Here is a 14,046-nt window from a genome sequence, read left to right on the forward strand (position 1 = left end):
ATCCATGTCCTGAACATACTTATCTGCTTCAAATATCTTGTCCTTTGTATGCAGTATGGGAGGAACTTTCTTGCCACCTTCAACTATCTCAAAAGGTGCCTTGCCAGTTGATGAATGCACTGTATTATTGTATGCATACTCCACCAATGGCAAATACTGCTCCCACTTTCCTTTATGCTCTGACACATAGCACTTCAGCAGATCTAGGACAGTAGAATTTGCCTCTTCTGACTGCCCATCTGTTTGAGGATGAAATGACGAAGAGAATTTGAGCGTGGTGCCCATATTCTCAAACAAACCTCTCCAGAACAAACTTGTCATGCGTGGATCACGGTCGCTAACAATCGACTGTGGCATGCCATGATACTTGAAAATATTGCTCATAAACAAGCGTGCCATCTGATCTGGCTTTATCTTCTTCCTGACAGGAATAAAATGAGCCTGTTTGCTGAATCTGCAAATAATGGTCCAAATACCATCGTTTCCTGTCTGCGTTCTCGGAAGATCAAAGATAAAATCCATAGCAATACTTTCCCATGGTTTATCTGGAATAGGTAGTGGTTGCAATAACCCTGGTGCCTTTTGCCTGTCAAACTTGACCTTTTGGCATATTAGGCATTCTCGCACAAAGGCATCCACATCCCTTCTCAATGTAGGCCAATAGAAGAATGTCTCTACCGCTTTAACTGTAGCATCGATACCACGATGCCCTGCATACGGTGGGACATGACTCTCTTCCATAACTTTGCGTCGCAATGGCTTTGTGACACACAATCTGCCATGCATCATCATGAACCCGTCTTTAAGAAGATAGTGTTCATGACGTTGTCCATCCATTAGTTGCTCGAAGACCCTTGCAAAATCTTCATCATTTGCATACTGTTCTCTCATATCATCAAGTTCATGATGATAAGGAATCGACACAGCTGAAATTTGTGGCTTCCTTGACAAGGCATCAGCCACAACGTTCTTCTTGCCTTCGACATGCACAATCTGAAAATGGAACATGGACAAGATATTTGCCCATCGCATATGCTTCTCAGATAACTTTGTCTGTGTCAAGAAGTATCGCAAGGTCTGATGATCCGTTTGGACAACGAAATCTGCACCTAGCAGGTAGTGTTTCCAACTTAAGAGCGCATGAATCACAGCCAGTAACTCTTTCTCATAGACCTGCATGGTCATCTCTGGCCCTTGCAAAATTCTGCTCTCATAGGCTACTACCCTGCCATCTTGCATTAGCACAGCACCAATGCTACTACCGCAGGCGTCGCACTGGACCACAAATGACTTCCTAAGATCTGGCAACACAATGACTGGATCTGAAGTCATCTTTTCCTTTAAGAGATTAAAAGCTGAAATCTCTTTCTGTGTCCATCTAAAGGTGACTGCCTTCTTCTGAAGAGCATGTAAAGGTGAAGCAATCTCAGCGAAATTTCGGATAAACCTTCTGTAATAGGAGCATAGTCCCAAAAAGCTTCGGACATCATGCACCGTCTTCAAATTTGGCCATGACTTGATCGCTTCGACTTTTGCAGGATCCATTCTGACACCGTCCTTTGAGACAATGTGTCCCAGAAAGTGAATCTCTTCCAGAAAAAACTCACTTTTCTTTGCATTGATGAGCAACCTATGACTGCGTAGCTCTTTGAACACAATGGCCAAGTGATGCCTATGCTCCTCTTCATTCTTTGAATAGACTATCATGTCATCAAAGAACGTACCAACAAACTGCTAGTGTGGACGGAAAATTCTGTCCATCATCCTATTAAACGTAGCAGGAGCATTTGTGAGACCAAAGGGCATCACTAAAAATTCGTAAAGGCCAAACGTTGTTCTAAAAGCAGTCTTGTGCACATCCTCTGATCTAATGCGGATCTGATGATACCCACTCTTTAGATCTATCCTGCTAAACATAGCCGCTCCTTCTAATTTGTCCATAATATCATCAATTCTAGGTATAGGGAACCTATTCTTGATGGTATTCTTGTTCAGTGCACGGTAGTCGATGCACATACGCCATGAGCCATCCTTTTTCTGCACCAACAACACTGGAGAACAGAATGGAGATGAACTGGGCTGAATCAGCCCCTTTTCTAACAACTCCTGTACTTGGCCCATTATCTCTTTCTGCTGAGCCGCACTAACCCTGTACGGAGGCTTATTTGGTGGGCTACTGCCTGGCACCAAATCTATCGCATGGTCCTCGGGTCTCTCTGGCGGTAATTGAGACGGTAATGAATCGGAAAAACAGTCACTATACTGTTGTAAAAACATTGACCTTTCTTTATCTAGCACAGATAAATTTGATTCATCACAATCTGACACTTCACGTGCAAAAACCAAGTACGCAGAAAGATGCTTTTTCATTACAGAAGTAATAGCAGAAGCTGATACAGTAGGAATAGACTCCCCTTTAAGCTTTACATCCAGAATGTGAGTCTTTCCCCTGCTCTGTACAGTGATCTTTTTGTTGTAGGCATCCATGATTCCCTGTACACGAAACAACCAAGGAATACCTAACAACACATCACATCCGTCCAGTGGCATGATGTAAAATTCTTCAGCATCTACATAGGACTGGATATGTAGACGCAACTTTCCAATGATGGGTGTCACAGCCTCTGTATGGCCAGGACATGCCAAACCTGCCTCTGCTGTATACCCCATCTCTTCAGGTCTGATTCCCAACTTTGAAGCCAATTCTGGGGAAATAAAGTTGGCTTTGGCACCTGGATCAAAGAAGATAAGCACTGTTTGATCCCTAACCTTTCCCCATGCTCTGCAAAGCTCACTTGCATCTGAATTTGGCTTGTCGCCCACCATATCTGGCACTAGACCAGCCATGGGCTTCTTTCCCTTCCTGTCCTCCTTGTCTTCAGAATCAGCTGGCCTTTTCTTTGTAGGACAGTTGTAAGCAATGTGGCCAGGCTGCTCACATATAAAGCATTTGTTCTCTGTCCTCAGGACCTTCTTTTGCTCTTCTGACTTGCGAGGAAAACGTCTTTTCCATTTCTTTGCTGGTCCTTTTTCTGATTCAGTCGTAGCTTTGTCTTTCCCTGTGTTGGCCGACTCCTGAGTCCCTTTAGGAGCCTCATTGGGAACGTGCTTCTTGGCTGAATTTTTCTTGCCTGATCCTGCCTTGACGCCAGTGTTAAATTCACAATCTTCTCCCTTGAGCAAACCATTGCCAGTGTTTGCTACCTCGATGAGCTGCGTCAAAGTAGTGACTTTTGTCTTCGTGCAGTATTTTCTCAATCCTTTGGGTAGGCCACAACAGTATTTTTCAATCTGTTCTGTCAATGGCACAAACCTATAGGAAGTTACTGGAAGTAGAGCTTTCCAAAACTTCCGATTGTAATCATCCAGATTTCTGCAAGTGGCAGCATTAAGCTGATGCCATTCTGTCATGACATCTGCTTCAAAGTCATCAGATAACCATGCTGCTGCAAAAATCTGCTTGAAGTAAATCCATGTGGACGGAGCTTGCCCTTGAAGCAATAAAGTTGTCCACCATTGTCCCGCATTCCCTGTCAAGAAAGTGGCTGCCTTGCGGACCTTTGAAGCCTCTGTAAAGTTTCCCCCTGCATAGGCCTTGTCAAACTGCTGGAGGAATGAAAGAGCCTTCTTCCTGTCATCAAACCCTGTAAAGGTCGTGAATGACACACCTTTGCCACCTTCTTTGTACGGAGTTGGCCTCTCCAGCGGCGTTAAATTGTCATATGGAAGTGACTGAAACATGGGAACACTATTAGGGTTCATCTGTGTTCCTTGGCCGCTATTAACTTGACTTGGAAACGCCATATTTGGCTGCTGATTTGTAATTCCAGCCATACCAAAATTTGCTTGTGGCATCCCAAATTGTCCCTGAGTGCTTTGAAACCCTGGTTGCATACCCATGACACTGTACATGGGGTTAGGCATCATCGTTTGAGCACCCGCAAACACTGTTCCTGGCGTATAAAACTGATTTCCAGGTGCATGACCAGCCATGCTTTGGAATACGGATCCACCTCCAAAATAGCCAGGGTGTACTGAAGGTGGTGGGAAGACCTGTTGCATAGCCTGTAAGTTGCTTCCTTGCCCATTAGAACCAGCTATAGGCTGCTGAAAGGTGGCGGGCTGAACTGGTACAGCTTGAAAAACTGGCATCTCAGCCACCTGTTCTTGCACCTTAGGTATACGTTGTGGAGACTGCATGTTCTCCGTCAAGTGTACAGGTGTTTCCATTGACTGTGCGGTATGAATCACCTGTGCTCGAGCCTTAACAGGCTTTTGAATATGATCCAGTGACCCAACTTGCTGAGACGGAACCGGAGGTTGCAGAAAGGCTAAAAACCTCGGATTCTGCATTACTTGTGTGAACATAGCCACAGCAGTAGCCAACTGGGTCCTGAATATATCATCATCAGTCTGTGGTGGTCTTGAGGACTCACCCACTTCATGTGTTTGTTGACCCTGTGAAGAGGAAACCTCTTCAGTCACATCATCTGGTCTGTCAGCCATAATTGCAATTCCCTGTGTCTGGTCTATGATCCCCTGTGTCTTCAAGTCCAAAACTGACCAAGGCTCACTTCTATGGGAAAAAGTGATTTAATCCCGTCGATGGAACCATAAAACCGGCCTGTTCAATCCAAAAAGGGCGGTAGACTTTACTTTAAACCTTGATTTAGCTTTCACCCATTATTAGTCGTCTATTTTACCTGTACTTTCAAGACACAACAAAGGGGAGAGGGATACAGGCTGCTAGATTGCACCTGTATGAGTAGACGGACACCAGATTGGCCCCTAACTTAGGCGCCCCTTTCGGTATTTCTTTATTATTCAAAAGAGGGAATAAACGCTGTGGTTCCTACAAGCTGCCCCGCACAAACTCGGCTGAATTTCCTCTGTTCCAACCCGATTTCGGCAGCATAACTGTACTAGAACCCTTCACGGTCAGTATTCCCACGCATTGACCGACTTTCCCGACGCATACGGGCACTTTGCAAAACCTGGCGAGAATCTGCAGCACGCTGAATTCTCTGTTTTCAGCCCTGAAAATGCGCCAGATCGCCTGTACAGCGGTCCCCTTGCGTCCCCGAACCTCCTGGGGGTATTAGGGTCCGTTTAGGGCCAAAACCCTAAACCTGCAAAAATACACAGCAGGCTGTAATTCACTGTTTCGGGCTCCGTTCCGCGTGCCGGTCGCATCCCTAGCAAGTCCTCGAGCTCCCGCACCTGTAGGGCTACTTGCCCTTTGAATCGGACGAGATTTCTGGCGTGAAACCTCTCCGAATTCACCTGTACCTGCGGGGGGATTAGCCGCTAGCTAATCCAGTACCTGTGCAAGAGGCTCTTGCCTCGGCAATCGCGCATGAACCCACACAACTGTACATTGGTCAAATGAAGAGCCCACTAGAGGGGCATAACATACTGCCAAAGGGGAGAGAGAGGGCAGTGCGTAGCGTGCAGGGCATCACTCCTGGCACCGCACTGTGCATAAGAGGGAAAGCAAGCACTCCATAGCTCTTAACCTGTGACAGAGACTTGCAAAATGAGCTTCCCAACTATAAATCACGTTTTTGCCTTCTCTATAAGTAGTAAACTGGCTTCAAAGTGCCAAGTGTCACTCATTTGTGCATTTTCCCGCTTTAGATCCTCGGGTCTAAAAATATCTCACCTGCAGCCTCTGTTGACTTGGCCACAGAGTAACAAAATGATCCCCATGTCAAACTGCACGTAATGACGCGAAGACATTTTCAGGTCCCAAAATAGCAGTTCCCTAAATTTTAGGAGATGCTGCCATTGTATCTTTCTAGGTCATCCGACCCTCTTTGTACACTGCGGCCACATCCAGAACTGAAATGTAGCCTCTGTAGCAAAGGATTCCACTTTGGCTAGTCAATGACCCCACTTGGCTAACCATAGTCCTTGTCCAACCTTAGTGCTCTCTTGCCCTCAGGCCTGGACTCCCTCTGGACAGTTCCACACTAGCTATGCAATGCAGGGCAGTTAGATTTCCCGAGGGGTGTTTCCAAAAAGTGAAAGTAAATAGATAATAAGAAAGAAATCAACAAAAAGGATAGATAGTAGTCACACGCTGGTGACACTATGCATAAAGGAGACTAATCTGGTAAGTGCCTCTTATCTCCATAGGGAGGACTACTAACTCCGCTCTAATGATCTCGTCTAGCACGACGGTCTTGGCTCTAATCAGCCAAGAGATCACAGATACCAAGGGCCTCTCCATATCTCTCCACTCATCCTGACCCACGGAGGGTCCCCCAACATGAATCCCATAGAGCATAGTTGAAGCTACCAAGGTATCAAAAGAGCAAGAGCTTCGCGATTCCTAGAATTGAACTGGCGAACACATCCTCTCCAATCCTCCCAAGGCCGCATACGCCCTAGTCTATGTTGCTTTGAAAAATTTGGCCCAGTGAAGACTACCCCAAGATACGTGTATGCATTTGTGTACTCTAGAGACTCCTGACCATAAGTGAATGTAGGTGCAGATCTCCTGAGCCACTGCGGTGTGGTGCTAAACACCATAACCTTGGTTTTAGATCCACCATCCTCTGCAGAGCTATGTAATGCATCCAAATGTCGTTGCATACCCTTCGGTGAGTCAGAGATCAACACAATATTATCAGCATATAACAACAATGGAATCCACGTCCCCACGAGCTGGGCACCTCTGTCACCTCTCTGTCAATGTAATCAGAAACCTCAGCTATATACATACCAAATACAATGGACAGCCTTGTTTCACTCCAATGGAGTGCACACATTTCCCACCAGTGATCTGTATAGAGCCATGTTCCCCAAATCAACTCAATGGGCACTCCCATCTCCTGTAGTCTGCACATCAATTTGTCTTTGGGCATCACGTCAAATGCTTTGCGGAAATCCACAAAGCTACAAAAAATACGTCTTCCATGTGCCCTACCCTCCTCAATAATGGCTTTGAGTCTCAGAATGTGGTCGAGTGGAGAAGCCTCTCCTAAAACCGGCCTGTCCCGCTGCTCGTATGTAACAAACTTGGACACCCCAAATTTGGAATCTGGCACGACACATGAGAGAATCACTTCCAAATACTTCACACGTGATTCAGAGGTCAATTTAGTCGACACGGCCCGGCGTAGTTCCGTGCCCAGAGAGATTGGCTCCAAACAGGATCACGTCTTTCTCTCATTTCTTATGGTTTAGTTTCTTCTTGAAAGGTTGTAGGAAGCAACCACTTGCTATCTTGCTTTTATTTTTCATATTTAGTTCAGGCTTTGAAGTTCTTGTTGGTTTATGGCATGTGGAATTCTCTTTGTGTACTTTTTCCATTTGCTGTTTGCCAATGTCATTGTCATTTTCATGTATGTCATTCAGTTGGAGCAAATGGTTCCGGGAAAACAAACTTTTTTCACGGTAAGCTTCAAATCTTCAGAATAGTAAGCTATACTGCCAGGCTATGTGTTAATCTTTCTTTGATGACTTGGGGCTGCAGCCATTCGCTTCGTACTTAGTGATCTTTTTCATAATCTGCGAGCTGAGGATAGACAAGCCCTTCTTCATGTACATCCTAACCTCTAACATAAGTTTTCAAACTACTCGTCATGTATTTTGCAACCCTTTGGGATTTTGCTTCACTTTCAGGAAGGAGCAGGACATCAAGTTCTATCGGCTTTTGTGGAGATTGTCTTTGACAACAGCGACAACCGCATTCCAGTAAGAGGCTGTCAAAAGTCGTAATGTTAAAGAATTATTTGTTAGTGCATGTTCTTCACATGCATGTGCAGGTAGTTTTTAAATTCTTCAAGTACTGCAAACTTTAGTAATTGCCTTTAGGTTAGAAATTGCCCATGGTGAAGCCTCAGTAGTCGATTTTAGGATGGTTTTGAGGAAATTGTAACTGTGAAAGTTGAATTCTGCGCTGTGCAGGCCTTCTACCTAATCAAAGGACCACTCGTACTGAGAAAAGATAGGAGATTACATTTTTATCAGAGCCTCTTAGTCTAAAATTGTCAAGTCTCTCTCTCTGGAACTCTCTTATTGAGGCTTGCTATCATATAAAGTTTTGATCATGTTGTAACTCAGTGATTTTGCTTTGATTGTTTATCTGCTAGCTGTTTTTGACGTTGATGGTCAGGTATTCTGAGCTCTGGTATCAACTGGTACTAGTTTTGTTCATAGGTTGATAGAGATGAAATTCGACTTAGAAGAACAATTGGAGTGAAGAAGGATGAGTACTACTTGGACAAGAAGCACATCACGTAAGTTCTGGTTATTGCAACTGCTGTTACAGTGTAATGATATTGATTCACCTTTTTGACTGTCGCAGAAAAACAGAGGTGATGAATCTCTTAGAGAGTGCTGGATTTTCACGGTCAAATCCCTATTACGTTGTTCAACAGGGCAAGGTGAGGCTTTGTTGACTTCTGTATGTTCTCATGCTTTTTTAAAAAAATTTTGTAGATGCTTATGCATCGATCTTCATAAGAGACTGCTGTTCTCATGTTTTTCCAGTATTATGAGGGTGCTTATGAGACTTATTGTGCAGATTGCTTCATTGACCTTAATGAAAGATGCAGAACGCTTAGATCTACTCAAGGAAATTGGTGGTACACGAGTTTATGAGGAGCGCAGGAAGGAAAGTTTGAAGATCATGCAAGATACTGGCAAGTGATTACAAACTTAAGCTGGCAGTCAATGTTGTTTTTTGAAGATCATGAATTTACTGGCAAGTAGTTCCAGACTTACACTCGTAGTGGAAGATGTGAAAAAAGATAAGAGATGAGAGAAAATCGCATTCATATTTTGCAGAGAACAGAAGGAAGCAGATCATTGAAGTGGTTCAGTACATTGAAGAAAGGCTTCAGGAGTTGGACGAGGAAAAAGAGGAGCTAAAGAAATACCAGCAACTTGATAAACAGCGGAGGTCCCTTGAGTATACAATCTTTGAAAAGGAGCTTCTTGATACACGACAGAAGCTTGAGGAGGTTTTTTCTTCTGCCTTTTCAACGAATCGGTGTTGTTCAGCAGCTCTACATATTTCCAATCATTATGATTTTTGCAGACTGAGGAGGCTCGTGCAAAGGTTTCGGAGAAGTCCAGTGCAATGTACAACAATGTCCTTGAATCACATGAGCGCCATAAAACTTTAGATAAAGATGTGAAGAAAATCAACAAAGATTTACAACTACTAATGAAGGAAAGAGAGACTGCTGATAAACAGAAAACAGAAGCTATAAAATCTGCCACAAAAATTGAGCTTGATGTTCAAGATATTGAAGAGAAGATCAGAAATGAGGGAAAAACGAAGGTCTGAAAAAATTGTTTTTGCTCTCTGTGTCATGGCAAGAGCAATTTTTTTACAGCTGAATTCAATCACATTTGCACTGGATGATACTTTTAAAGGTTTTTATGTTTTGGGGGCTGGCAGGAGGAAATCATGAAGGAACTGAAGGCCCTTGATAGGGAAGTGCAGAGGTCCAAAAAGGAACTGGAAAAAGTGAAGCCATTGTATGAAAAGCAGTTGCTTGAAGAGGAGGAGATAAGTAATCAGTGCGTGTCTGATGTATTTTTGTTGTTTTAAGGAAAACTTCACTGCCAGAGGAAATTAGCTTATTTGTTGACGTGTCATAGGATTACTGAACGGGAGAAGCAACTCAGTCTTCTCTATCAGAAACAAGGACGTGCTACACAATTTGCAGATAAAGCCGCGAGAGACAAGTGGTTGAAGTCGGAAATTAATCAACTACAATCTGTTCTGAAAACGACTACCTCACAGGTTGAATTTCAATGCTGCTACATCGATGGGCTAGTTGTGCTCAGAGAATGTAATACAAGTATTGTAAAGGTCAATTTCTTGTGCAGGCACAAAAGCTTGAGAAAGAAATTCAACAGCTTGAAGAGGACCTAACTAAGTTGTCAGTCAACAGAGAAGCTCGTTTGAAAGAATGCCAAGAACAGGAGGCTGAATCGGCAAAATGTTTCGAAGACTCTGCAGCTTTAAAGGTTAAGCGGGATGAACTACAGGAAGCCAGAAAGTAAGCTACTACAAAGTGAATGCCCAACTCTGTTTAGAAGTTTGTCCTTACCATTCAAGCATTTGTTTACTGAGCTCTTAATAACCAGGAAGCTTTGGAAGCAGGAAACTGATACAACGAATGAAGTTGACAAGCTTAAGAATGACATTATGAAAGCTGAAAAAAGCTTGGACCATGCTGCCCCAGGGGTATTTACACATGATTCACATGATTCCTCTTCAGCTAGTGTCACAGCATTAGCTATTAGCCAACAATTTTAGCCTACTTGCGTGGATCAGATGGTAAACTAGTCTTTGAAATTTTTTACAGGACATAAGGAGAGGTTTGAATTCTGTTAGACGCATTTGCAAGGACCACAACATCTCTGGTGTTCACGGTCCTCTTTGTGAGCTATTGGAATGTGATGAGAAGTTTTTTACAGCTATTGAAGTCACTGCTGGAAACAGGTATTTGTAATTATATGAACGTTGTGCAGGAAAGCGGGTTTTTAAGAATCAGGGAATGGAACGAGTTGTTTCATTGCAATTTGGTTGACACAGAGAGGTTTTTGTAATATATTATCACAGGTTGATTGTTGACAGTTGCAAGGTTTGTTGTGTCTCATATGCCAATATAAGTGTGTCTCATTCGTTAAACAAAGATAGAAGTCAAATTCTCACATGGAGAAGGGTGTTGTATCATAGAAATGAAATGAAATGTTCTATTAAACGTCATCAAAAGGCCAAAAACCTATGAGACCAAACTGATACAATCCTGGTGGATCTAATACAATATCTGGGTACAAAGTAAATGAAGTAAAATAAAAGCCAAATGAACATCAGTGTCTGAGCATGTCCGGCATCGGGTGCTATCCGAGGATGTACTGCATCGGTTGTTGAAGAATATCGTCAATGTCTGTGATGGTAAATAGTCGTATTGGACGTCTCTCATGCCGTGCTAGAAGAGTCATGATCCTTTGATGGAGCCTCTGTCGATTTCGTGGTGGCCCTCGACATGGGCCTCTAGCTCTCCCAAACTCAATGGCTTTGTCAGGCAATATACCTTTGGTATAGCTGGACTTTGAAGTATGTTGTGAAGCGTGCTCATCTGACTGTTGAGTCTTTGCTCTAAAGAAATCAGTGATTTCCCTCTGCGAATGTCTCTCATTGTCTAATCCCCTCAAGAGACTCCTTGTGTCTGTGCATGTTATGTCCCACTCATAGGAGAGGGGATCCGGTCTAAGACACCGTCGGGATGGGTGTCCGGGGGAACATAGTGTGAACTAGCCAATGTAGCCGGCCATTATTATAAAAGGGAGGCGAAGGCCTCATTTGTAGTTGTCAACCCCCACTGGCAGAGTGCAAGTGGTTGGCGCGCGAGGCTAGGAGTGCGCGAGGTCACCTCGAGGAGGTAAGGCTGGGTGGTATGGGACGCTCTGTCTTACAGGTGCATGTCTACGTCTTCGGATGCTGGTCAGCACGGGAGTGTTGCCAGATGGTGGCTATGGTTGGGTGGTTTGTCCGACGCGTGTCTATAGGCGATCTGTGTAGCCAGGAGATCTTCTCCACATGTTGGTTTCAGTGCAGTTCTAGCAAAAACAATCCAAGGCAACTCTGATGATCCTGATATCTCATGACTAGCCAACGATCCGAAGCCCTCTCTGAATCGATAGTGAAAGCGGCCTCGTATCTCATAGTACACTGGACAATTATATATGTAATGTAACTCTTGTCTCTGGCTCTATATGACACAACTGGCAAATCTTGGTCACTTTTGATACTCTCCTAAATCTACCAGTCTCAATCTCCAGCTGGTGGGATGATGTGCGGATTTGACCGATAGCACATCGCATCCCATGGGATAAATGAGTGTCGATTGTAAGGTGCAGCCGAATGAATGTTTGAACTTTGCTCAAGATGAGTGCTCCGAACTATACTCAAGGTTCCTTTTATTCTTATGGAAGGCAGAGCCTTCCGTTCCTTTAGTGAGAGAGTGCTATGATCACAAACAAAGTGAGTGGACATTGTGCGTGCAAGTGTATGAGATTGAGAGATAGAGAGAGAAGAGAATATGACACCAGAGACGTTGTAAAACCCTACTCCGAAGGCCCCACTCTCGTCGGCGAGAGTGGTCTACTTATGATTGCACAAATCTCTACAATGCTTGGACTTGCCGACGATGTCGACGACAATGAGGACGACGACGAGACGGGCTGAAATCTGCAAATCTTTATATGCTGAATTCTGACTCTGTGTCGTGGACGATGTCGATGGTGACGATGTGACGACGACGCGCTGAAAACGCAGATGCTGAAATCTGCGTTTTCCGGGCTGAAACTGTAAACCTTGTTGAATCTGACCGTGCTGTGAGGATCTGTTGTGGGAAGGTGAGATCTGCGAGGTTCTGGGTTTCTACTGCGATGTTTGACTGCCGAAAACTGAAAGCGCTGGTGGTTCTCGATGTTCCGTCGCGGTGAATTTGCAAAATGCTGAAGTGTCTTGCAGATGCAAAAACGCTAGGGCTGAAAATGGTCTTGTTGCGGAGAATTTGCTAACGTTGGGGCCTCTGCTTGGTCTTTTGTCGCCAGGGATCTGCAAGAGCAAAAACGTTGGCTGATCTGGTCCAAAAACGCTAGCTTTATGCTGTGAAGCAAAAACGCTAGGGCATCTGGGGTTCTGCTGAGAAGTTGCCTGTTGAGCGAGTGCTCCTGTTGCCTCTTCTGCCAATTAGTGCTAGCCTAGGTTTGCTTATATACAAACTTACTCAATTTGCCCTATCTACTTTCCAACAAAAGTCACTTGAAAATAATAAGTGAAAAATGGCAAAAATAGGGAAAATAGGCTAAATGCATTGGAAAATTCCCCTGAGTGGATTCTGATGGGAATGCTTATGATCATGCTGTGTGCAACCAGAGGATATGCATGTACACTAAGTGTTTGGGCATGCACGGTCTGCGAACAGACTCACAAAAGTGCCAGATCGCTTCTAAATCTAGACTGATTGGATTGACTGAACCCTTGTCGTGCTGTAGCTTGTCCACGGACACAAAGGGTTGAATGTGTCATGTGACATCCCCTCTTTTTTAAAGTGAGGTACTGGTACCGAACTGTATGGCGTCGAGGGAGATCGCCAATAACATTCGGAATCCGAGAAGGGACTCTTCGCCGATCCACTCTGATGTGTGGGTCGTGCGGTACTTGAACTTCATAAAGGTCTGCAATGCTTGCTTCTTTGGGCCGCGCCGAAAGCGACAGTCTTTTGTGGCTCCTTCAATGCTTCAACTTCGTCGAGAGTCATGCTTCTTTCTTCCTCAAGAATCTCCATGGCTGAAAATTCCTGAAACTATTTCCAACACAAAAACATGAACATACCCATTCCATGTAAAGTGACTGGAAAAAATATTGTCTTCCTTAAAGATTGTGCATGCAATGTGGATGAACAAAGAGACGGAGTGCCAAAACCACACACGCAAACAATGAGATCGAATCTTTCTCTTATGATCTAGAGCAATCAACTGTGGCAATTCACAACGGAAATGCCCATGCTTGGCTCATACTTTCCGTGCTCGTTCTACGAATGTGTCATGCCAAGGAAGAGACATGGAATGTGACTTCCTTACATACATACTTTTCAGCTTTTCATGAACAATCCGTATACATTCGTGCTCATTTATGAGTGAAATGTGCTCAACGTACAATATGTCATGCCTAGAAAAAGGGATCACATAAAGACCCTGATACAATAAACGATCACGAATGAAACACTCGAACAATGCGTGCGTACTAATCATGCGAACACATAATACTTCCTGTGGGGGTTCTTTGGACCTAGGCTCGAGAGCCAAGATCGGTTCTTCCTGAATGATTGAATCGTCCTGTGGGGGTTCTTTGGACCTCGACTCGAGAGCCAAGATCGATTCTTCGTGATTGATCGAATCTGCAACAAGGTTAGCTTCGCTAGAAAAAGCATTCACTAACTCATCCTTCTTGTGAACAATCACATCTTCTTCATGCAAATCATCATGCTTGTGAGAAATCACATCTTG

The 14,046-nt window shown here is 44.1% G+C and overlaps 1 protein-coding gene across 2 annotated transcripts in view; it reads left to right on the top strand.

Moving 5' to 3' along the window:
* TTN7 (Structural maintenance of chromosomes (SMC) family protein) overlaps positions 1-14,046 on the top strand; it is a 74,824-nt gene that overhangs the window by 36,428 nt on the left and 24,350 nt on the right. Inside the window, exons 3-15 of one of the 2 annotated variants that reach the window (XM_086498654.1) lie at positions 7,363-7,401; positions 7,481-7,548; positions 7,630-7,701; positions 8,167-8,246; positions 8,315-8,393; positions 8,534-8,651; positions 8,797-8,972; positions 9,050-9,295; positions 9,416-9,537; positions 9,619-9,763; positions 9,850-10,022; positions 10,111-10,210; positions 10,332-10,468. In XM_086498654.1, the coding sequence (XP_086354780.1) occupies positions 7,363-7,401; positions 7,481-7,548; positions 7,630-7,701; positions 8,167-8,246; positions 8,315-8,393; positions 8,534-8,651; positions 8,797-8,972; positions 9,050-9,295; positions 9,416-9,537; positions 9,619-9,763; positions 9,850-10,022; positions 10,111-10,210; positions 10,332-10,468 (1,555 nt within the window). Of the gene's footprint in view, positions 1-7,362; positions 7,402-7,480; positions 7,549-7,629; positions 7,702-8,166; positions 8,247-8,314; positions 8,394-8,533; positions 8,714-8,796; positions 8,973-9,049; positions 9,296-9,415; positions 9,538-9,618; positions 9,764-9,849; positions 10,023-10,110; positions 10,211-10,331; positions 10,469-14,046 lie in introns of those variants that run through there. The other variant, XM_086498655.1, reaches the window with a different exon arrangement.

This window comes from Adiantum capillus-veneris, chromosome 24, assembly GCF_014529385.1.
Source record: "Adiantum capillus-veneris isolate H3 chromosome 24, ASM1452938v2, whole genome shotgun sequence".
NCBI lineage: Eukaryota > Viridiplantae > Streptophyta > Polypodiopsida > Polypodiales > Pteridaceae > Adiantum > Adiantum capillus-veneris.